This window comes from Melanerpes formicivorus, unplaced genomic scaffold (genome assembly GCF_026170545.1).
Source record: "Melanerpes formicivorus ecotype bairdi unplaced genomic scaffold, bMelFor1.0.p_v2 SCAF_2, whole genome shotgun sequence".
NCBI lineage: Eukaryota > Metazoa > Chordata > Aves > Piciformes > Picidae > Melanerpes > Melanerpes formicivorus.
Window position 1 is genome coordinate 49,111,823 of NW_027142354.1, and position 26,268 is coordinate 49,138,090.

Sequence of the window (26,268 nt, forward strand, 5' to 3'; positions counted from 1 at the left end):
CACAAACATCTCTAGGATGTTATGGCAATATAAGTCAAACACAATCTTTTGGCATCTTAAAACTCATTGCTTCTTTTCTTTTCCACCCAATGTGACACCCTGTTTTTCATCCAAGGGTTTTGCATTCATATCCATTCTGTTATAAAAGTCTTCTAGGCCAATTTTCAGAAATATTTTAGATTAGTTTTTTTTTTTTTTGGCAGTGTTTATGTGTGATAATTTCTCCAGCAAGATCTCTTTCTCCTATCCTGCATCAGTAATAATTTTTAATACCTTAATGTTACTGTACACTTGGCCTGAAACTTCTTTTGGTCACTTCTAGTGAACTGAATTTCAGATGTGAAGGCAGTAGAAACTACAGGGATCAGGAGTTATGAAAAATGAAGACAAAATTAGCTAGCTCAAGCATAGTATTCTTAGGTATTCATCTGCAAAAATAGTTTCAATTTTGTCTCTTAAAAAAAAAAACCCTTTTCTTTCTGACTGTGGTCCATTTTGCAATGTGAGTTCCAGGCAAGGCACCAGCAGACCTGTCAATACTCTCCCATCTTTTCTAGGTCACTGACAGCCCAGTAACATAGGATTTTCAGTCCCTCTCTAATGGATTTGTACACAGATGACTACAAAGGGCCATTTTCCTGGACTGCAGCCAGAGTATAAAGCTTTCTGAAGCCCACTTTTCTATATGTATATGAACTTTTTGCTCCCGAAAGGTGAGGACTGTGAAGTTTGCTGTTCATTCACAGAGCAGATGGTAGCGGTGCCAATTTCTATAGGATCAACTTATATGATCCCTGATATGGAGGATCAGTACTCTGGAATGAAAGGTTAATTAAATGTCTTATGCTTTTGAGTCCTACTTTTTCTAACGGTAGTGCTGATTTAGCCTCACTGCAAATTTGAATAAGGCCAGCTTGCCTGCAGCAGCACTTACCATGTATCTCCATCATCTTTCAGAAGTCGAAGAACCAGACTCTGCAATTCAGCTAGACCTTTTTTATTGTATTTCCTAGTGATAAGTAGCCTTCAAGTTTCAAATATTCACACTGCATGAAGCAGCTCTGGAGCCTGCAGAGATACCATAGAGACAAACATCAGCACTGGTAGCAGGAATTAAGGAGATAATATGGTTAGAACCTTTTTGAATATAATTTTTGGTTTGAAAATGGGGAAGAAAAGCATCGTGGATTTGTGATCATTTGCATTTGCTTACATAATAAGGTGATATTTAAGAAAAGACTGTGTGGGCTGATCCCTACACTTTGTTTTGTACTTTAAAATAATGCTGGATCAATGAGGCTGTCTTCTGATAGGAGTGTAATTCTAAGGATTACAGAATGCATCAGGTTTGAAGGGACCCTCGAGGGTCCATCTTGTCCAACCATCCTGCACTGAGCAGGGACATGTCCAACTAGATTAGGTGCTCAGGCCCCCATCAAGTATGACCCTGAGTGTCTCTGGTTATCAGGGTCATCATCTCTTTGGCTAATCTGTGATAAACATCAGACATCTTAGACTTTTAGAGAGTGCTCTGTGTGTAGGCTGATGAGTCAGGATGCTACTTCAGCCAGAGACCTTGGAATAGAAAGGTGTGTAGAGATAGACTGCTTTATATTTAGCACTGTTAAACGACAATACAATGGAGCAATGGTTATGACCTGCTGACATTTCATTCAGAGGAAACTGTAAACAAATGTGTCTGAAATGTTAAAAACTGATGTCAAAGCTTCAGGGAGTGATGGAAGTATAAAGAGAGAAAGATGCTAATAAAATCCAGCAGTGTGATCTTGGGGTCTTTGGAACTATCAGTGTCAGAATGATACTTCATATTTCTGCAAGAAGAAATATTATTTGAAACAGTGATGGGTAAAATGAGGTTTCCTCCCAGTTATGGGAGATTGTCATCCCAAACAAATTACTAACATAGTTCAATATCTCTTTCAAATCCCAATGGAGGAAGCTTCCATCCAATCTCAGGCAACAGCTGTAGAATGTTAGGAAAATAGAGCCATAGAATCTGGAAAAAATCAAAACAGATGGTCTTACCATCTCTCAACACCCCTAGGGTTTTTTTAACACCAACACTGGAAAGTGGAGAAGAAATCAACAAGACTCACAACTTGATAGCTAAACAATTTTTAAAACTGCAGACAAACAGAATATGTTGGCTCAAGACAGTTCTTCTTTTCTACTATATGGTCACAGTACACAACTGCTAATTTTCCACCACATCTTTCAAGCTTCATGGTGATTTTAAGTAGAAAATGGATCAGGTATTTTGGCTGGTGACCATATGACATAATCTGAACGCTTCCACTATTATTGAGACTTAATATAATTCCATTCTGATCCCTGGTACATTCAGGGTTGAAGTATGCTATCAGACACTCTGGTAAGAGCATAACTTGTGTTGGGAGTGGGGGCTGTTGGGTTTCTATGTAATATGACAGACCACTGCTGTGGTCTAATGTATGTAGGAGCTCCTCATACTTTTTAAGTGCATTAGATTGGGCACAAAACTCTATACCACATTGTCATTAAGATGCTTTCCTCTTCAGGTTTGCACATTCAGACATGGGATGATTTCGGAAAGCATGCATGGGCTCCCATGTTGGTGAGGCAGGAATCGTTTATTGGTACAGAACAAGCAGCTTATATAGGAAAAATCAAGCAGGGTAAGCAATTCCCTGGCATTCTTGCACCACTGCTGCTAATCGGGTTTTCTCCTTTGATATGCAGCTGTCTGTTGTTATCTTCATCCCATATCAGGTTGATCTTCTCCAGCATGGAGGCAAGTGTCCTCTTGTCTGGCACGTCAGGTTGTTTACCATGGTCAGCTCTTCTTTATCATCAAGCCATCCTTCCAGTATCAGTGGCCTGTTGTTCTTCCTTTTCCTGAAACCTTGCATAGATACTTTCTGCTTTCCTACAGGGTGGCTTAACAGGCTTTTACCCACAACAAAGTTTTGTTGACCTCTCTTCCCCCTGCCTGCAAACTTTATTAGAGCTCTATAGGATTTGAGATACAAAGAAAAGGGAAATTACCTTGAACTGCCTAATTGATGGCAGTATGAATACTGTTTGGATTCACACTGTGTCATTCTTTACTCCATAAGTAGTCCCAGGGAACATTACAAGGACTGCGGATTCTGTTTAAAAACACTCATTTATTCAAGAGCGTTTGGAGAAAATATTAACTGCTCCTCTGCAAGGGATAACAAGATTTTTCACATATTTTTAATTAAACTGAAAACTTCCCTATTTGCATAATAGGCTGGTTTGCTTGGTTGCATACTTTTTGCTCTTTTTAATTATTTTTATTTCTTATGCAAGAATCCTCTTCACACCTTTTCTTTGCTCTCTCCGAGCAGTTTGTTGTTTTCACAGTTTGATCTTCACTGACAGCTTTCTTTGCTGTGTTTTTGGTGCATAAAGTGCAGAACATACATTTCAGTCTCAATGACTTTCATTTTAGATTAGGAAAACTGAAATACAAAGTGAGAACAAATATAAAATCTTCATGAGAGAGAAAGCAAAGAATCTGTGAGATCTGCAGTTTTAAAACCTCTGTAAAACCTTTCATCTTAAATCCTCTTATAATGCTGTCACTAACTGACAGGCAGGTGGAGAGTTTTTTCATTTTATGCCATGGAAAGGAAAGATTTGTGATTAAGGCATAGACTGGATCTCAAAGGATTCTTATTCAGTTTACATCTTTTGATATAAACTTTGTACAGGTGTCGGTTTAGGCTTCACGTTGCCTGTATCTTTCCTTTCTTTTCCTCTTCACTGTAATGATAGCATTCCTCTGTCAGTTTAGATGTTGTAATCTCAAAAATATCGGTTTTTTACACCAGAACTGTTCACTTTTTTTTTTTTATAATCTGAAATTTAGACCTGGTAAATTTGTTTGGATCTCTTGCTTGCCCTTTTCCATTCTTTTGGTTCACTTTTGCTGTTCATCATTGCTTCCGTGCATTCATTTCAGTCTTAAAAGGAGCAAACTCGGGAGATGTAAATAAGAATTTCCAGATCAGCTGTAGAATACACATCTTTAAGGCAGCAAAAGAGTCTGTACAACTTAATTCAAGCTACAGTTGGTGTTCTTAGCTGAGTGTGCCTGCTTAGAGGAGGGTTTAGCTATTGTTTCTTGAAACAGAAAAATCTTATTTTACATGTAACATTATTGGTCAATGACTAGGAGATCATGAGGTCATAGAAACTAAACCCTGGGATTTTTGCTGCCCATGGGTGTGTTTTTCTGACATGCAAAATCATACTTGCCTGCTAGCAGCCAAAAAATTATGGTCATTAACTTTAATAAATAGGCTGAAGGGGCTTGGACACAGGCTATAGGTTGCAATCAGTTTTGTTAACATGAGTTAAAGGGGCTTTTTAGATTCAAAAGAGGAGTAATGCAGTGGAACTTTATATATCATCTCCCAAGCTGCAAGAAAAATGCAAACCAAAAATCACTTGAGACAAGTAGGGCTGCTGCTCTCTTAAGGTGACATTCATAGTGCTTCCCTTCTTAATGGGGCCAGGCAGTTTGCTAGACAGTTTGAAAATGCAAAGCAATCATTGAATCACTAGCCCCCACCTGGCTACAACCTCCCTTCAGGTAGTTCTAGACAGCAATAAGGTCTCCCCTGAGTCTCCTCTTCTCCGGGCTAAACAACCCCAGCTCCCTCAGCCTCTCCTCATAGGGCTTGTGCTCAAGACCACTCACCAGCCTTGTTGCCCTTCTCTGGACATGTTCAACTCTTCACCTGCTCTCAGGACATACCCAGGTAACATGATATTTCACAAAGAATGCTTGGGTAATGTTTAGAAATCTCATAAAACTGGACACTCTCTCTTTTTCCAATATTTACTGCAAAATATGCAGTATGACAAAACTGGAAATTACTTAAGAATTTAATATACCCAAGTGGTATTTTTAATGTTAAACAGTGGAGCAGACACAAGGTGTAAGATGCTCACTAATGAATATTGTTGTCTTTCTATGCATCTTAAAATTTATGGTGGCAACTGATACATTTTTAATTCTGTGTGTACCTGTCCAACAATCTCAGAAGAAAAAAACCCAACCTTCTCATTAACTTTCAATGAAACCTTATAACTCTCTTCTGTGTTACTCTTATGCTAATCTATGTATCTCCATTGCCATCTTTGGCTCTCTGTGAGCGTGAGTGTAGTCAGCAAGATCCCTGACAAAATGCAACAAGTCACAAGGAACAGGTAGGTCCATGGTTTTAAGGCCACTTTTGCTAGCACAGGTTACAGTACCCTCCAACAGTTAGCTGCCTGTGTGGTAGATCTCAGCAGGGATTTCTTTGGTGCATCTAAACTCATGCAGATGGTCATGTGGGGTCTCAAGCTAATTACAAAAATAGGTATGTAACAGAGCAGTGTAAAGGCCATTTTCCTTCCCAGTTTTCCAGTGTATGAAAATGAAATGTCAGTATTTTCTCTGTAAAAGAACATGTCAAAAATTAATCTGGAATTCATAGAGATCACTAAGTGGTGACTCTCCAAGTTATGTGGGGCTTTAGTGTTCTGACTTCTCTCCTTAAGCTTTAATTGTTTAAGGAATAGATAAAATGAGATACAGTTTTTAAAAAAAACATAAAATATATATTCAAGGAAAGCTTTAGAGACAGTTAATGTCTCTTCCTGAACAAGATAAAACTAAATGAAAATGTGGATCTACAGGCTTAAGTACAGATGCTAACTTAACTGCAGGTAGGGATGTATTTGTATCTGTGACATAGCTATCCAATATCCCTGATTTTTTAACAGTAATATATTTAAAATTACAGGAGAAGAGGAATGTAAACTTTTTCAAGTGTGTTAACTCTTAAAAATGTAGCTAATGAGTTTTTAATTTTATGGATTCTATTCTATTACATTACTGTATTTTCAGTGATACAGTTCCTTTGCCTACTTTCCTTTTAATTTCATTGCCTGTGTAACTATTTTGTCTTGAGTGAATGACTCTTTTTGTATTTTGAGTCTTTGAATAGCATATTATTCCTCAGAACTGATAATTATTTCTGAGCATCTTTAGAAACTGGCAGTTGCTGTTTAGAAGAAAATGCATTTGGTTCTACTCCAGCATGGATGATTTTATTAGCATTTTGATTAGTATTTTGCCTTCTACCTATGAATTAAACAGAGCTTTAAAAGTTAATAACATTTTTGTTGCTAAAATTGAAAAACTAATGCATTCTGTTTCAAAATGTTCATTAAACACATTTTCTAGGCAACCTCAAAATATCAGTCCCTGTATTAGAAGTGAGACAATTTTTTCAGCCAGAGTAGAGATATTTAATTACATTTGTACTCCAATGATGTCAGGATCTAGTGCACTTCTCATAGGATTGGTCATGATGGTGTTAGTCTATCAAGATTAGTTTTCTAAGCTACTTGATTTTCTAAGATTTTGTGGTAAAACAAATCAAGGACAGGAGCTAGTCTGCCAATTCTTTTGTCTTTCTTTACCTAGAAAAGTTGATTGCAGAGTTAATTTAAAGTTGTTTTATTTCCCTTGAAGACAGGGTAAAATAAGGGCATCTTTGAAAAGGAGCATCTTTCATGTTGTTCTCTTCCTTTGCACCACATAGGAATTCAAGCGTATTGAGGGCTAGCTCCTTCTGTGCCTAGGTGCCAGGGAGAGTGGAAGGGAAGGCAGAAGAGCAATAACATAATACTTAGCATTTATTTGGCAAAACCCTCAGAAGGCTTTTTACAATTATCTCCAATGTGCATGGGATGTGAACTTCCACCTGTTTACATAAGCAAAGCCCAAATGTTTTCATTACCTGCTCAGCATTATTGGTTGTTCTTCTTTGTACAGCTGGGAAAAATAAACTCTGGAGACTGAATGAGCATGTAGCCAGCTTGTTCCCTAGGAAATTTTTCTGTAATGTACTTTATCTCAGGTTTGGGATGGATTGTAAGACTTCTCAGAAAGATGAGAATTTTATCCTTAAATTTCTTGTAAAGTTAAAAAAAAAACACACAGAAGAAATGGATCCAATGATTCTAAAATTTCAGAGCTCTTGAGCAGATTTTCCTGGGCAGGCTTCCTGTATTTTTGTTCACTTCACAATAGCTCTAGAATACAGAGCTACAAAGAAGACGTGTGCTACTACTTATGCTTTGGTAATTTTTGTCCCATTTGATACCATTACTTGAAAGGGGCAGCCAGGAGCTGGGCAAGTGTAATTAACAGAAACTTTTATTTCCTAAAATTATGTGTGGAAACCAATACCAGGTTATGAATAGCTCTTACTCCATGCTAACACTGAATCATTGACAAATCCTTCTAAATGTTTATGACTGATGCTGAACTATTTCTGATCATGCAGCTTTTTCCACATTATGCTTTTACATGCTACCCAGAACCTGTATTGCTGCATTGGTTTAGGAACGCTGTACCAGCAAACATGAGGAAGAAGGCTCCAGTAGCACCTGAGTAATGATTCAAAAAGGCAATGGATAGGATATGCTAGTGGAACTCACAGCTGCTTACACTAGCTGCAGCACACTTACTGAGAATTATTTTCCCATAATCTAAAGTCTTTCATGGACAGGTAAAAATGTTTTTTAGAAGATTTGGGAAGAAACCTATTGTTTTGGTTAAAGGAAAATATCTCTCTCTCTCTCTCTCTATGTATACATATATATATACGCATATATATATACACACATGTATATATTTAACAGTTCTGTTCAGCTCTGCTCTTGGATATATTTGGGACTTCAGCTTGTTTCTTGCACACAAGTGATAAGATATGAGGACAATGACAGATGGAAGAAGAAACTACTCTGCTTTTTCTTCAAAACAGCAAAATATCCAGTTATGCTAAATCTTCTCTAGCAGGTCTTTCAAGCAGTTTATGGCTTCGTCTACTATTTTTATAGACATCTTATAACCATATTAGCTGGACAGATGTTTCTATGTGCTTGTGTCTCATTTAAGTAATGAAATAACAAGTTTTGGTCAGGAATGTTTTTTGGATAAGAGGGGGTTTTGTTTATAGGTTTGGGGGGGGTTGTTTTGTTATGTTTCTTTGTTATTGTTAGGGTTTTGGCTTTTGTTTTTACTTCCTGACAGTAAATTAAGATTAGGCTTCTCACAGCAAAATGACTGAGTCTATAGTTAGGTTTAGAGCATTTTCCTGAAAATTTCACAGAGACTAAAGGCTGAATAAACCTCATCAGATTTCAGTATGCCAGTATGAGAAAGTATGTGTGGAAGGATCAATATTTCTGATGTTTTTCATGCCAGTTGAATTAAAGCTGTATTCATCTTTTCTCATTATTTAATTTCCCTTTTCTCATTTTGATAATCAATACAAATTTTATGTGAGTCTAAATGAGAAAATCTTATCCAGTCTTATCATACTGTGTGAGGGTTTTTTTCCCCCCTGCAAGCAAGGCACCCATTAAAAATATGAAATAATTCAACATTCTGGAATTCAAATGGTCTGCTGACTCGTAAGCAAGTATTTTAGTTCATGTCTGCTATTTAAGATCTTTCAAAGGTCATGAACTTTCTTTTATGTATTCGACAGATAATGTTTTTCAATGTAAATCTGGACTTTAAGAAGAGAAACACAGGTTTGTGTTTCAATCAATCAATCAATCCTCATGGTCAATGGGAAGGGACTCAAAAGGGCCAGCTAGATCTGGCAAATCAGCAATTGGTTAAGGGACTGATGTCATAGCCAGGGGTTTGACTACTTAAATCATGGGACTTGCTTTGACAAACATGGTCTAGTGGAAGGTGTCCCTGTCTATGGCAGTTAGATTGAAATTAGATGATCTGTAAAGGCCATTCTAACCCAGACCATTCCATGATTCTATAATTAAGCAGAATGTCTAATCCTTTTCATCTACAGGATCCTTCTAAATGAGGAGCGGAAGTGCATTGGTTTTTAATTTTTATATATGGAACAATAGATCTCTCATGAGTGTAATAAACTCATCTACCTATGAAGTTTTTCATAAGACTTAATTAAATTCTCTTTGTGAAGTAGCTGAAATTTTGTTTGAAAGGAAACCACTTGCATTTTTAAACATCACTGTTTTCCCTGGGCTGTAATCAAGGTTTATTTAGATGTCTCCTTTATTGTTTTGCTTTTCTTCTAGTGTTCATACTGACTATTGGAGTCTCTCATGGATCTCTTAGCTTAAAAGGCTTTATTCTTCCAAGTGCAGAAGCCTATGAATAAGCTTTATTTTTTCCCAAGTTCTTACCTTGGACCTAGCTATTCATTTCTAAATAACATTAACTTTCTGCCACAGCATCACCAAAATCTGTTTACACAGATGAAGTCTGAAACCTAAACATGCTCTATTCAGTTCAGAGAACTACAGCCTTCATTATTTTGGCCTTGACAATAACTAGGTTTTCTATGAATCAGAGTGCCTCTGAATTCCTCTTTTTACTTTGGTGCTTTGAGCTGCCTTTTTAGTCCATTACATATGTGTATCTTACATAATTCAGCAAATTCTTTTGTTTGCATCTCTAATTCAAGTCTCAGCTGCAGGCTGGATAGAGCAGATCAGCTCAATATTGACTTCAGCTTCTGTTCATAGTCATGCCTTAGTTTCATTCCTCAACTTCCATCTTCCAGCAAGACACTGTTATTTAGCCCTGCCTTTCCTCTGTACCAAGAGAAACCTCAGCAAACCTGAAAAAAAATATTTCTTATCCTCTTTCAAATCCCAATTTACAGCTCACCCCCACCATCATCCTACAAATCCCAGATTTTGTGTTGAAACAGATAATGTGTAATTAAAATGTGGGTTTTCTTTTTCTTCCATGGAAAGCAATGATATCTACTACATTTTGTGCAGTTAACAAAGCTTTCTTGTTCCATTTCTCACATTATTCATTTGCTTGAGTATTTTACAAGTAATTTTCCCTTTTATACCCATGTTTTTAGACTGCAGGGCTTTGAGGGCACAGGCGGAAGGCGACCTAAATATATGGATCTCCAATATAACACAGACTCACAAAATGGTAGGGGTTGGAAGGGACTTATGAAGGTCACCTAGTCCAACACCACTGCTAGAACAGGATCACAGAAAGTAGAGCACACAGGAACTTGTCCAGGGGGGTTTTGAATACCTCCAGAGATGGAGACTCCGCAGTCTCTCTGGGCAGCCTCATCTAGTGCTCTGCCACCCTTGAAATGAAGAATTTTTTCCTTGTGTTTATATGGAAGCATCTGTGTTCCAGTATTTGCTGCCAGTATTTGCTGCTGTGGCAGTGTCATTGCAACTGATACAGTGTATTTGACTAGTCCATTTGTGTTAGATGGGTTTATGTGTATGTGTCAAAACGAGGTAGAAATGAGTGCATTAAAAAAAATACCACTTGCTATTTTGTTTCCTTTCTTTGTGTGTGTATGTATAATCTGTTCTGGAAACTGTACCTTCAGGAGCTTTTGTGTACAATTGTGCACAGTCTTTTGTGGTTACTAACATTGAAAATAGGAGAGAAATTTTAAGTCACATTTTCCCTCTGAATACTGGCTCTTTATTTACAAACTAGGGTTTGTAAATGTTGTTAAGGCATAAAGATGTATAAATGCGTTGAGGGTGTTCTGCTTTGATATGTGTGTAGCATACAATCCCTGGGAAAACAATGCCTTGTCTTGGGCAGGACATCTACATACTCTCGGAATATAAATAGCAAGCAAATAATTGTGCCACTAGTGTATACTTGGCAAAACTCTTAATGACTATCTGAACATCCTCACACATATCCCAGAGCAGTAATAGCTGTCTGCAGTGTCATGAGCTTGAAAACATTTTAGCAAGTTTGTTGTATTGGGATTTAATTTCTTCTCCAGAGTGTAATTGGGAGAGTTAATAACACATACATAAATGTAATATTTTATATCATATAATATGTATGTGTGAATATATCTATACAGACTGGTTTCTGAGCAGTTTTATTCTGAATAATAGCCCTCATCATACCAGAACACTATTCCACTTGCTCTTTTGTTTGCTGTGGTGGCAGTCTGGCTTTACAATACAAAGGTCAGTTTTTGATTCTGAGCTGAATAGCTCTAGTCAGAGGAACACAAGATTTTTTTTACTTAGTATTGACTGTGCTTTGGTGTCATATTCTCACAAGCAATTACATTTTTCCATGAGCTATCCTTTTGAATCTCATCTCTTTTCCCCAGGAGGAAATGACAAATTACCTAAATAAGTGTGGCAGAAGCCAAGGTGTCAGGTAACAACTGATTAAGGGCTTATTTCCTTTACTTTGTGTAGTGTTATATGGGGAGAAAAGTTCACTCAAACTCCTTACCAGCAGATGTGGCATGCATTTCTATTTTGTGTGGTTTGCATTATTGAGATGGAGCTGTATCAGACTTTAAGTGAACTCTTCCATTGCTGGAAGAAGACCAACTTACGGTGAGCTGATTGTTCCTCATTATTGCATGTGATTGTTTAGTTTCTGGTTTTCTGCAGGCATGTGTAGTCTGGTGATTGAACTGGGGTAGCATACTTGGTGTCACTGAATCCTTAATTTCACAGAACTTCAGAAAAAAAAAAAAAACAGTGTTAACTGAAATGAACTCAAACTGAAGGAATTAAAGTGCTGGTTTGGACTGAGATTCGTAATGATCTCTCTCTAAGTTCAGCCACTTTTACCACCTGCAAGGATCCATCAGAAAGATGTCAAATCACTGACCAGTGGGTGGGGGGAAGAGGAAAAAAGGCAATGTATATTTCCATGTGAAATGATTGACACTTATTCAGTGAGTAGAGACACTCTCTAAGTAGATAAAGGTTATCTCTCTTCATTAGGATACTGCCTGTTCAGGCTTTTAAAAAAAATATTTGAGACAAATTAATCTCCAATACAGTTTTAAAGATTTAGTCTCCATCCTTGAAAGTTGAGGGGGTGAACCATCTGACTACAAAGTGAGGCAATGAAGAGGATTATAAGGTTTATAATCACTTGGCTTTAGGCAGCTGATGAATCAAACCAGTCAAGCAGCCTAGTCCTTGAAGCGTGCCTGTAACAAAACAGATCCCAAGACAACTGGAGTTGAGTGCAGCAGTTTTATTGAAAAAGTCACAGGTGTGTGCAATTCCTTTATTAAAATGTTTTCAAATACATTGGACAAGGAGCAATTGATGAACAAGATTTAGTCCTTTTTTGTTTTTTTATACATTTATATTTCCAAAACTATACAAACATTGGAAAACTTTCCTTTTCCTCCATTTCAGCTATTAATAATTCTGTAGGGATAAGTTTTATATATATATATATGTATATATATCTCCCTTTTCAGTCTGCAAGCCCACTTTCCTCCTGGAGGTGACATTTTACATCTTTGAAAAATTAAAAAAAAGAAAAAAAAAAAGGAAAGAAAAAAGGTCAATCATATTTACATGTGCTTGAGGTTGCATAATTGAGCATCATACAAGTCCTGAAAACCAGTGGATAGGTGGTTTTCAAGATTCACCCAGGTGGGTTGGAGGTTTTAAATACAGATGAACTGCATACGTGTGTGATTTAGTTGTCAAGACACCATTTGTCCTCTTTTATTTTCAAGGCTGTCTATAAACTGTGTGCTAGGCATGGTAAAGGTTTGTTTTAGTAAAGGTACTCACTGAGTGAAAAGCAGCACTGACAACAACCATTGCTGATCCAGGACGTGAGTGAGCAGAGAATAGGATGTGTATATATAATACAAAACCTAACGTTTCAAAATGAACTTGAAGCTCGTATGTAAAAATAATATCTAGGGTAATAGCTATGTCCTGAACTGAATTGAGAATAAACAAACGAACAACCCACAAACACATGGGAAAAGAACAATAAAAGTGCATGGAAACTGATCTTGCAATGTATAATTACTGGAAATTCAGTTGAAATATAGCAACATTGTCAATGAGAAATGAAGGTTACACCTGCAGCAGACACATACAGTATACCTTATGAGCTATTATATTGGCCATACAGATTTGTCTACATGTTATTTATTTGAATCCTTAAGGCTTCTCTAATGTCTTACATGAAAGTGCTCTCTGCTTGGATCTTCCATGCATTGAGGGAAAGGGGTAATTTTTCAAGTTAAAAAAAACCAAAAATTGTCCACATTTCAATTACAATAGCACATCCAGAGACACAAAATAAAAGACAAAACTTTATGGTACCTTTGTTTCATTTATTTTGGCCCCCCAAAAGATGCATGCACTAAACTTTATGTACTACAAGGTATTGAAATATTTACAGCATTGTACATGTGCTCTTAAAGGGATGGCAAAGGGAGATGTCTATTCTTATTTTGGTGGGAGTAGGAGTTAACTTTCCTAGTTTAATAATACCTATTCAAAGTGAAAGATGACTCTTCCAAAAAAGAAAAACCCCACAGAGAATAAAGCCATATTGTAATTATAGCCAGTCTTATCAAACTGTACAGCACTTTACCTGGGAAATTTCCCCTCTCTCACTCCTGTTTGAAACAGCAGTGCCAACTATTGAGGGATGTTGCCATGCTCTCCTTGCCCTATCTGCTCTATTTCTTTCTATTCCAGCAGGTATAGCTGCATATTACCTATTTATGCAATTTCTATTTCAAATTATTTTGGCATGTTGAATGGACATTTAATTCACAATGACCTGATGGCAATTTTTGGACAGATGATATGATTGATATTTACCGGGTTATGGCACTAAAGAATTCAGACCACTATAAAGCGCATATTTAATTCAAGTGGTAGGTAACCATCTCTCTAAGAAATTCAGTGAGTAAGGCTCATATCACTGATTTCCTTCTACTTTTAAAGGTAAAGATATGATACCCAATACACCAGGTTAAACAAACAGAAGGCAGTTGGGAAGAAGATGCGGGCATAGGAGTCCATTTTGGCAATGCGGATATGTATTCTTCCATGCCTCCATGCTCCCGTTCGACAATCCTCAAAGCAGCAAAAAAAACTGGCACAGTCCTTGCCATCAAGACATTCATACCCATATTCTTCATCCCTTTCTTGGAGGTGTGTAGCATTGTTCATTTGAATAGTAGCTGATCGAGGTCGGATGTCAATTGTAGGTGCCTAAGGTGGAGTGGCAAAAGAAAAAGATGGTAGGAGGGAGAGACTGTTATTACCAGCAGACCAACAGGGAGATAGAGACTAATGGGCAACATGTGAGTGATGGTTCTGTGTGTGGGGTACATGGGAAATTGCTGAGGAGTTCTAATGGTAATATTACCTTGAACTTATTAAAATCCGTTGCATCATACACTTTAACTTTACAGGAAAGCAGCACAGATCAATAGAAAAGTAACAGCTGTGGACAATTTGCTCTAGAGCCAAACAAGAAAACCTTGGAGGTTAAAAAGAAACATTCAGGAAAGTAATTGGTGGCATTTTTAATTTATTTTTTTTGTATGTGTGTTTTGCATTTTACCTCACTGCTTGATATCTGAGGGAAGTTTGTGTATGAAAGGAACTGAAATGTTCAATTTGAAATGCAGGATTTTAATATAGAGCTGATTTGTCTTGAGAGAGGAGCAAATAGATGTATGGGAATAAAAGGCTGAGTAATTTGAACGAGGTTAGAAGAATACAAGATTCTCCAGCTAAAGGTTCAACATGTTCCAAATGTTTTGTAGTAGCTGTACATGTATCTACCTATATATTTGGAACAAGTTGAGCAAATAAAGCATTTAAAATACATGTGAGCGCTTGGTGAACAGTAGTGAATGATGAAATTTCCCACTGATAGATATCAGGGTAAAATAGCAATAATTTCATTCTATATGTCAACTTCTTGGCTTTTTAACTTTGATTTTTACTGTGAATTTTTTGGTTTTGTTTTATGTTTTTGTTTTGTGTTTGTTGTTTGGGTTTTTTGGTTTTTTTTTTTTTTTTTTTTTTCTGGATGAAATCTCTGCATTTCTGAATGAAAATAGAGTTTAAATATAGAACATAGCTAGATACACTTTCTAATTTGCTAAGAGTGTGTTGATCCAGTGAGAGCATTAAAAATACATGTGCATCTAAAACCCTTTCAAAACTCTGACTTTTTTTTTGCATAAGGAACAGCATTTGAGTAATTGAAGATGACACTGAATTTCATTCAGGTCAACCTTGGAATAGATTTGGTTTATAATCTGGAGTTAAATTGCAGGGGTTAAAATGGCAAGGTTAGAGTTGAGTTGTAAAAGGGTGTATTGCAGGTTTCTAATACTATCGGATCCCATGGCAAATTAAGAAAGAGAGGAGAAGAAATGTCTAAACTTTCTTAATTCGTGTGATCCAATAAGGTTGTTCACTCTTGAACTTAGGCAAGTTCAGAACCATAGTGAATCATTATTTGGGCTGCTGAATCAACTCTAGTTTAAAAATATATAACAATTCTACTTAATTCAGACATTACCTCGAGTAGAATGCTTAGCTGTCTCATTAAGAAAAAACAACAAACAACTAAACCCAACAAAGCACCACTCTCCTACAAGCTCTAATAGTTAAATTCAGCAGTCGCATGCAGTGAATTTCCATTCCAGAAAAACATTATACCTTGAAGGAAAACATCCGAAGGAGCTTTCATTTTGTAGACAGAAAAGAGAATCAGAGGATTTTGTTTTAAATTAAAGAAAGGAAGAAAGAAAGAGACAAAAATAATGTAAATTAAAAATATGTTTCTAAAACATAGTAAGTCAAAAAGAACTAAATTTATAGAAAGGTTGGGATAATCGTTATTTAAACAAGTATCTGTAATATAAACCCCCCCACATTTCTTGTCACTGTCTTCTAACTAATCTGAGGCAAGGATATAAGATATCAAACTCAATTTAGATTTTAGATTCTAGTCTTTTGTGTTGAAATGTTTTGAAAGAGACCATTCCCAGTTTGTAAAAACACCTTCAGGAAAAAAACAAAACAATTATTTTACCTGCACAGTAGGTCCTGAAAACTCTGAAGTTTTATAGGTTCTGTGATTAGGATCTAGGCAATCATCTATATTTCTGTTTGTCCCCAGATGCTCACAGTTAAGTGATGCAAAGAACAAACAATCTGCCCTTATGTGGATATCTTTAAGTGAGACAACTAAAGTTGAGATAGTTAACCTTTACTCCTTTATTTATCTGTGAAAGACACGTATGCTCACAGATGGCCTTTTGTTTCTGCCTAAAACCAGGACACATCACTCCCTAGAGTGCCTCTTTCCATTTTCACCAATGGAGAGGCCTATAATCAAGTCCAACTTGAGCATAGCTAAGCTAAGCATAGCATAGCTAAGTAAGAATTCTTCCTCTGTAGTCTTACAGATGTTTTTCTGGCTGCTTAGGTACTGAAGGTACCTATTTCTTTTATATATTTTTTAGAGTTCTCAACAGCTTTTAAAGCAGAAATTATAGCAATAATGAGTAATAAGAGGTTCTTTACTATATTTTTTGTATTTGTTTTCTGCTGTATGTTAGAACCAAAAGATAACATCTTCAAAAGTCCTTGAGGATTTTAGCGGAGCAAATCCAAGCCATGTAATTGATTCCTAGCTGCCTGAAATGGACTTGAAAAGGCTTCCTATTAATATAAACCACTTCACAACTATTCTTCTTTGGGTTTTGTTTTTTTTAAAAGGTAATTAGGCTACCTTTCCCTCTAGGTTTTTACACTAATCCTTTTCACCTCAGAAATTCTAGACAAGAGACTTTTTATTGCAGTTGCGAAAGGCAAGGATACATCTCTCCTGGACAAAATAAGCAACAAACCTTTCCCCTATCTGGGCAGAACCCCCACACTGCTATTAATGGTATTTCCAGTTGTATTGGTTTTAGTTTTTGTTTTTTTAATTGTGGCTAGTATATGAATTTTGGAATTATTGTGTAACATGTATCCATAAGTAACATTATAAACTGCTAGCCAAATCACTTTCTAAAGAAGAGTAATAGATAAAGGACATAAGAAATACAAGAAAAAGAAGATAAGGAAACAATGAAAAGGAAACAGATGCTTAAGGGGAAATTAGGAAAAGCACACTCTGTAGATTGAATAGAAAAGTTTAACTGTCGTCCTGGTAATAAGTAAAACAGAGTTATGTCAAGAATATAGACATAAATTAGTGGCAGGGAATACTGCTAAAGCTAAGACAGAAAAACTGACAGGTCTTCCATAAAACTCACAGCAAGAGCTCGCTCTATAGCATAAATAATTATTTTGGTGATTGTTGTGATTTACATAACACTTTGGTTGACAGGATTCTTATTTGAACAAATTGCTTTTGCTGGCACCCAGACAACTATAATATACGATCTTTTCATTCCCACGGTGAATGTTTGCAGTTCTGTTAATACAGAGGAAGAGAATGAGTGCAGTAGGAGAGTCTGAAAAGAAAGTACAAGCATGAAAAGAGATTTAAACACTCTCTGAGAGACCCTAATTGAATTTTAGACCTTGCTGGTAAGAAGATACATACTGGATTTTTCTTCTTTTTGTCTTTATCCTTGCTTGGCTTTCTGTTGCTGACAAAGTAGTGCAAAGTTCCATATTCCACCAGTGCAGAGAAAACAAAGATAAAGCAGACTGACACAAAAAGATCCATTGCTGTCACATAGGAGACTTTGGGAAGAGATTTGCGAGCAATTGTACTTAGTGTGGTCATTGTCAGGACAGTTGTAATACCTGGTAGACAGAGAGAAAACAGCAGAAATACTAATTCAAATAACAAACTGATTTGCCAGTTATCTCTCTCTGACTGGTTCTGAAATACACCTGGATTTCAAACATATAGCAAAGATAATAAACAACACATCCCAGCAGTGAAATGTGGATTCAATAAGAGCTTTAGGGATTAACACCGAGTATGAATTGTTTTCCCCATGGTCATTGCACATGCTGCTCTGCAGAATACTTTAATTAGATGAATTCTGAGTCTACAAAATTCAATTTAGTTTTGTAGTTTATTTATGGGGGCCTTTATTTTTATTTGTGAGTTCAATCCTTTAAACAGAGCAAGAGAGAACTTGTGTCAGAGTAAGAAAATCGTGGTGAAGAATAAAAATCACTTTACTCCATTCTTCAGAGTAAGCTTATGACCAATCTCCTACTTCTTCTGTTGATAAGTTTTGCTTAGTTTTCAGTTACAGGGTAATGATATTGGTTAAGAGATAAAATTAAGTGGCAGCCATTCCATGAGGTAGAAATTAATGAAAATTCTTAAGAAAGCATATAGTCCAACAGGACAAAACATATGGAGATTTGTATGTGTGCTACATAAAGAAAAGTGTTTCCTTTCTTTGCTTAAATGCATTTTAGTTGCATGTAAAAACTGCAAGGCCAAACCAAATTATTGACTGTTCAGTATTTAAGTGATTTCTTACACACAAAGATGTAAGGGAAGGTCTCTCAGGGCTCCTTACAACTGAGCTCTGATTTCATTCTGTGCCAGCTTTCTCTCTTCTGGCCTTCATAAATGACCATAGTACATAACTGAGAAGTACAGTGACATACCTCATCATCCCTTCTCCTTTCCAAAACTGAAGAATGCAACAGAGCAGTTAAAATCCATCACATTTTATAGGACAAATTTCATGCCACTGATTTTACCTGCTCAGTTCTACAAATAGACTAATTCTCAGTAGAGGTACTGGTCCTTTTTGTATATCTAATAAAATATAAAATAATAGCTGAATGCCTTTATTAATTTTGTACTCCTTTAAAACAGATTTTATGACCTTTTTTCAGATAGGATTTGAAAAAGGCAATAAAGTGCTTAAAAGTTTCTGCCATGGGAGCCACCAGTCTTCTATTTCTGTGGATTTTTTTTAGTGGGAGTTCTAGAATGAAAATGCCATCTCTCATTCTCCACTCCAGTGTTCTGTGAGGAACTTAAAATGCAGAAGGAAAAACTAAAATGATACTCACTTGCATGGATTTAGTGCAGAAGTAGAATATGTGTTTAACTTTCTTTAGTTTAATGTTTCTCCTTAGCTAATTCTTGCAGCTACAGCTGCTTTGCACAAGAAGGTTAAGTCAGTCTCCCTTTTAGTTTGAGGAACATTTGATAAATGTGTAGAAATTCCTAATTCTGATTAATTTGCATGTGACATTTTCATGTATAGGATTTTAGATACTACCACCATACCCTGGCTGGGCAGGGAGGGGGGAGTGGAACAAACTGTTTCCCAGGGGGGAAAATGCCCTGTAGAGAGGGCTGAGCACTCGCAAGCCCTCCACCCTGTTTTCCAGAATAGGCGTTAATCCACCACAGGCCTGAAGGCAACATTTGATTGCTGGTCCCTAAAACAGAAGTCAGGGTACTCTGGCACATAGACAAATAGAATGATTGATTCCTTTTCAGTATTTATTTAATTTGTATTGCTAGTCATTGTGATATGGAAGTACATTAAATAAAACTGATGTATCCCTGCCTCTAATCCAGCAATGTTCCCCAGCTTCTTTCTGTTTATAAAAAATACTCCTGTCATCAGAAAAGATGCAAAAGTCTTTATTGTAGACAACCTGCAATACTTTGAGTTAGGATCTGACATAGTAGAAAAGAAAAGACACAAATATAGTCTAGGCTGTGCTATTCCTTGGAAAAGACAACATACCTCTAAATAAGGGGAGCAACTGTGAAATTGTCTCTCCTCTTACATTTACAAACTGGTGATATGCAGAGGTGTCAATTAAACATCTTAACAGTTGGAAAAAAGCAGGAGAAAACCCAACTCACCCAATGATGTTCTGGCTGGAACTGCATCCTTGTTAATCCAGAAAGAGACCCAGGACAACACAACAATAAGTGTGCAGGGAATGTAGGTCTGAATTGTGAAATAACCCATTCTCCTGCTCAGGTTAAAGTAAACAGACATGACTACATAGTCTCCTGTAAAATAAAAGTATATAAAGGTGGAATAATATGTTAAAAGCCCAACACAAAATTTCCATATAATATCTAGAGATTGTCTATTCTGTGTCTGGAACATAAATGTTAAATCGACCCACCAGTTGTACTGTAGACAAACACATGCATTCCTCTTCTTTATCACTGGTATAGCCCAAAACCTGGTGGTTTTTCCACACTATGAAAGTAGAGAGTCTTGCAGGTTCACTTTAAGTTGTGCTTTAAGATTTCAAGGGTAACCTCCATCCCATTACACAGTATGTTTCTTTCTTGAGTCACTCCTCATGACTTGCACATGCCTGGTATAGACCTCTTACAGCAACTGAGTGGTTGCGGGCCAGCACACCTTTAGTCACCATACTATCGCTGTTAGCATGCTTTCAGCTCTGCTCTCAAACAATGCATGCTTTCGGATGTGCTTTCTAAATTATTCATGTTCTCAACTATTCTTCAGGGCTAGGCTGTGTCAATAATTATTTTTTTTTTTTTATTTGCCTGTAAATTTTCTGTTGTATTGTCTTCTCTGAAAGGATTTGAACCTGCATCGCTTAAGTGCCCCAAAAAGCCAGGCTGCATGTTTCTCTGATGTGCAGAACATATTCTCATTCAATGGTTTTGTGATTCTTGTTCCAGGGCTTTTACTCTCTCAGCCTATTAAGTAAACTCCATCTGGATTCAGGAATACAGCAAAGTTTCAGTTCTTGATGTTGTTTTGATTTTGGTTTCTAAAATAAAAGGCTACTTCTCATCTTTACTTCAGATTACAGCACTCCTGGGAAATCTTGATTGCAGAAGAACTGTGTAACCCAAGGGTACAAAAGACTTCAGTGTAATTCAATGAAATGAAGCCCAGAGAAGTCTCAGGCAGAAAAGAAGAAGATTTGCAAGTTCAGAGTGAGATACTTTTCAAATGTCATCAAACAGTCTCTGTGGCTAATACGCATTCTGCTTAGATCAGTACCTTTAGTTAACACTGAGTTCTCTGTTTTCAGGCATAATTAAAAGTTTAATTTCCCCCAAATAATTCCTTTGAACCTGGTCACAGAAGAAACTTCAGTATTCATCTTTCAGCTGGTGCTGGTTTTGTTTTATTTGTCCTAGGGATTAACTGATTTTAGTTTAATTCTAATCATGTAGGTGTAGTTTACAAGGAGACATGGCTGAATATGAACAATTAATTTTAATAGCTACAGTCTGATTGTCCCCTTAATGCTCAGGTAAGTTTGCATTATCAAAAGAGCCCCAAACAAAACCCTGCAACTGATCAGAAACCTGGTAAAACTGAAGTCATAAAATTACAGTATGTTGAATTCTCCATCAATGTGGATCATGTTTTAACTTCTCAGGAAGTTTCTTTTTAACACTGGACTTCCTCATTAATTCTGTTTGTAAATAACAGGTGTCTGCTAGCAGGTTACTAATAAATATTGTTCTAGATTTTGTCCAACCTTCAAGAACGTTATGGCACCTTTCTTTATTCAAAGACTTAATTTCCTGATGGGTATATTTGTAAAATCCAAAATACTCCAGAAAGCTATCCATAGGGAACACAGTATCAGGTCCTGATATTTATACACAAAATTCATAGAACTATTCTGTCAGGCCTTATTTTTTTATCTCTTGTAGAACTGGAAACATTTTACTGAAAGATCAAGGACACAATATACCATATATAGTTTATGTGGGCATTAAGGTTTCTACTACTGGAGAAGTGAAATCAGGGGAAGTAAAAACTTCTGTGTGGACTGTAGCTTGACACGCAGTGTGGAGTGGACCAGTCTGAAGAACCATTCAAGGATGCATAAATTCCTTTCAATTACATGTTTCTTTCTAATCTGAAAACCTGCTGGTGCTGCAGACATTGTTGCATTGTGGAGTGAATTTCACTATTTCAGACAGTCTTAACAAAGAAGGAAACAATGTTAATACTATCAGAGAGAAGTTTTGTTCGTTTCTTAACTCACTTGGCTGGGATTTTGGGAAGTGGGATGTACTGATGATTTTTTTCAAGATAAGAGGTAACAAATATATATACAAATATAACAAATCTAAATTAGGAAATGCCAAAATGAGGCAAACCAATGATTCTGTAAAGTATTGGATATCTCTTCTGGTCTTGAATTAACATGAACAGTTGTAAATAAGTAAAGGAGAATGGGTGCAAGCTGGGGCATTGGGGTTTCCACATAAATATAAGGAAAAACTTTTTCATTGTGAGGGTGATGCAGCACCAGAACAGGCTGCCCTGTTGTGGAGTCTCCTTCACTGGAAACATTCAAAGCCCACCTGGATGCATTCCTGTGTTACCTGCTCTAGGTGATCTTGCTCTATCAGAGGGGTTGGGCTGGATGATTTTTCAAGGTCCCTTCCAACTCCTATCTGTGATTCTGTGAAACCATTAAGTAAAAAGCGGTAGGATGATCCAGCGAGGCATCTTACTGGTATTGCCTGGTTTATGTAAGTGATATTGGAATGACATAAGAGCAAGCCTTCTGAGATTGTTAATAAGAAAAGCACTCTGAGCGTACAGATTAAAGCAAGACCAAAGATGCCCACTTTAGGACCTTGTATTAGTTGTCATAATGCATACACTCAAAATGTAAAATGCTTTAAGTGCTTTGTGGAATGTGGACTTGACAGTACTTTGCTTTAAACATACTTTTCATGATGGACTCTTGCCCTAGCTGTGGTTTTATCCACATTTGGTTTTTTTCTGATTCTATTAATGGACTTCTCTGCATTTCATCTGAGACCATCTTAAACATTCTCCATAGTTTTTCAGATTATCTCTCTGCCAGAGGTGATGTTTCACTGCTGGTATGATGTCTGCACAAAGCTGTCAAACTAAGACATTCTTTTAGAAAAAAATGGGCAGACTTGATCCTTAGCACAGTGTCATTCATTAGCCCTCACCTAGTCTTTTCAGTTTTACTTCCTCCTCTTTCCTGGAGCTATGGCTTATATTTATCCAATATTGTCTACTGTAGCAAGAAAGCTTCTCAGACTGCCAGAGTTCTGTTTGCAACCCAATATGCTTTTGGATTTTTCTAGAAATTAATGATAATGCAACCTGGCAGTGTCTTTGTAAGACAACATACTTAAGTACTTAACATTTGGCACCTAATTAGAAGATTTTGGCTTGCTTAGCCTTTCATCATAGACTTTACAGTCCTGACACCCATTCTAAGGTATATATAACTATTACATGTGTCTAGAAAATAGTTTGGTTTTCTTTCATTTTTAAAAGAAACACAAAATTTCCCTGACAAAAATAATCTTATTACATTAAAGAACATATTTTGTCATCCTTAATATATTTAGATCTCACCTGTCTCTCTGATTATATGTATTTCTGCTATTCTTCTTTATTCATCTATATTCAAATGTCTAGATAGATAGACATAGCCTTCTTTGTCTGAAAATACAATAACCTGTTAATCAGTTTCTTCAGTGACATGTCTTTAAAACAGAATGCTGTCCCTTGAGCAAATGTTATTTAGGTCATGTTTATCTCTATGTATAAATGCTTTCTACTAAATGCATATTCCTGCCAATTACGTTTGGAAGATCATGAATTGCATGGCAGGGTTCTGACTTGAGCCAAAACATCTTCATGCTGCTACTCTGAATGGGAAGGCAATAATACCTGCTGCATGGGGTCTTAAGTCAGTTCTAGAGTAGGAGATATTTTGAAAAGGAGATGTATACCATCAGTATCCAGTGGTCATGACTGTAACAAGCCCTTGCAGAAGGCTTTTTTTCTAACAGTCCTGTGCCATCCTAATTTACACAGACTCAAAGCAGTCTGTATGGACTTTTGAAATCAGGAAGCTCCTCCTATGATACACTTGTCTCATATAATCATTTGAATACAAGAATTCAGGCTCTGTTAGACAGAAGAGGAAGTGAATTCCTGGTTTGAGGAACCATCTGTGCATATGTCCTGGCCTAAGTCCCAAAGGTTCAATAGAAGGAATTAGTTGTGCCAGGAAGCATAGCCAGGGGGAACGTACGCTGCACTTAACTGATTTAATCAGCACAGTGGATGTGATCCTTCATTGCTTCCTGGTTGTGGAATCATTTATACCTGTGCAAAGTGAATGGGAAATTATACCCATTAGTACTCTCTTTATGCATGTTTAAGTGACTGTGCAAAGTGTAAGATACTGTGGAAACAAGCATCTAATTTGTACTCGGAAGTGATTTGGAAACTAGTACGAATGGTAGAGAAAAGAACAGCTTTATAGCATCACAAGAAACTGGTGTCTTAATTATAGTTCAGGTAGCAACACATGGCAGAGATTGTCTCACACTATTATAAGATTCTGTTTTCTGTTGTTTAAAACACTGCTGGATTTAAATTATTTAAAAAACTGCAGCAAAGCTTAAGAAATTTATGTGCTGGGCACCTGGTCAAGTTATTTATACATGTCATTTCAGTTCATTCTCCCAGTTTTGGAGTGGAGAAAATTCAGAGTTTCAGTGGAGTTTTGAGCAGGGAAATTGCACAGGTGAAATGCTGGCCTTTTTACATGTTGCCATTTCTGTGAAAATCATTCATGGCTAAGTTCAATGTTTTGGAAAATAATGTGTGCATAGACACATTATAAGTAGAATTTATTCTTACTAGCTCTGTGCTAGCTCTGTTTCTTACAAAGCTATGTATCGCTCTGAAGGGACCAGCAAAAGCAGGTAGATACTAGGTGTGGCAATTTGTTCCATTATACAGTCCACTATCTAAAATGTCTAGAATTTTTCTGCGCTGAAAGTATGCATCACATGAGTACCTCATCCAGTGCTGGCTCCACAATGTCAGGGATTTTCATTGTGGAGCTCTTCTGCCCCAGAAAGTGGTTGTGCATGATCCCAGGGTCTGAACAGCTTGAATACTCGATTACTTTATTACTTTGGCTGGAGGGCCAAGCCCAGAGAGTGGTGGTGAATGGTGCCACATCCAGTTGGCAGCCAGTCATTAGTGGTGTCCCCCAGAGATCAATGCTGGTCCCCATCCTGTTCAATATCTTTACTGATGACCTGGATGAAGGGATTGAGTCCATCATCAGTAAGTTTGCAGATCTGTTGGAGGGTAGGAGGGCCCTGGGGAGCAACCTTGACAGGCTGGATGGGTGGCAGAGGCCAGTGGGATGAGATTTAATAAGGCTAAGTTCTACACCTTGGCCACAACAACCCCAAACAGCACTACAGGCTGGGGACAGAGTGCCTCGAGAGCAGCCAGGCAGAAAGGGACCTGGGGATGCTGGTAGATGGTAGGCTGAACATGAGCCAGCAGTGTACCCAGGTGGCCAAGAAGGCCAATGGCATCCTGGCCTGCATCAGGAATAGTGTGGCCAGCAGGAGCAGGGAAGTCATCCTGCCCTGTGCTCAGCACTGGTCAGGCCACACCTTGAGTACTGTGTCCACTTCTGGGCCCCTCAATTCAAGAGAGATGTTGAGGTACGGGAACATGTCCAGAGAAGGGTGACAAAACTGGTGAGGGGCCTGGAACACAAGCCCTATGAGAAGTTGAGGGAGCTGGGGTTGTTTAGCCTGGAGAAGAGGAGGCTCAGGGGAGACCTTATTGCTGTCTACAGCTACCTGAAGGGAGGTTGTAGCCAGGTGGAGGTCAGTCTGTTCTCCCAGGCAACCAGCAACAGAACAAGAGGACACAGTCTCAAGTTGTGCCAGGGAAGGTTCAGGCTGGATATTAGGAAGAAGTTCTTCACAGAGAGAGTGATTTGCCATTGGAATGTGCTGCCCAGGGAGGTGGTGGAGTCGCCATCCCTGGAGATCTTCAAGAAAAGCCTGGATGAGGCACTTAGTGCCATGGTCTAGTTGATTGGATAGGGCTGGGTGATAGGTTGGACTGGATGATCTTGGAGGGCTCTTTCAACCTGTTTGATTCTGTGATTCTATGATTTTTATGTGTTTAGCCACCTTTTAGTAGTATGAAAACCAATGTGTGTTTTAGTAATTCTGAGATACTGGTTATAATTTAGCACTTTCTACATCTAAACTGTAACAAATTATAAAGGAGAATATTGATGATGAATCAGTAACTGGCTTTCAAGTATTTATATTATATCTTTTAAAACTTGAAATTTTTGTCTAGTAGATGGATTTGTGAAACTGCTGGGATAAAAAGAAAGACAGGAAAAGAGTCATGCATGAACCAAACTCTCCCAAAATTTGAGGCTACCGTTTGCTCTTTAAGGACTGATCAAATAACTAGCAGTGAGGCTTGATGTAGGTCACAGTTTATATGGTAACTAACAGGCACAGGTTTTGCTAGCATGGCCAGTAGCAGCCACATGGTTCATACAGGCCCAGACACACACCAGCTGTCCAGATTTTCAATGGGTTTTTCT

The 26,268-nt window shown here is 37.4% G+C and overlaps 1 protein-coding gene across 3 annotated transcripts in view; it reads right to left on the reverse strand.

The window, feature by feature from the left end:
• Positions 1-12,088: 12,088 nt before the first annotated feature.
• The window catches only part of GABRG2 (gamma-aminobutyric acid type A receptor subunit gamma2), a 70,168-nt gene continuing 55,988 nt past the window's right edge, over positions 12,089-26,268 (reverse strand). For 2 of the 3 annotated variants that reach the window (XM_068159530.1, XM_068159540.1), the window contains 4 exons: positions 19,733-19,885; positions 17,474-17,679; positions 15,574-15,597; positions 12,089-14,106 (listed from right to left, as the gene is read on the reverse strand). In XM_068159530.1, the coding sequence (XP_068015631.1) occupies positions 13,831-14,106; positions 15,574-15,597; positions 17,474-17,679; positions 19,733-19,885 (659 nt within the window). In that variant the 3' untranslated portion in view covers positions 12,089-13,830. The remainder of the gene's footprint in view (positions 14,107-15,573; positions 15,598-17,473; positions 17,680-19,732; positions 19,886-26,268) is intronic. The other variant, XM_068159520.1, reaches the window with a different exon arrangement.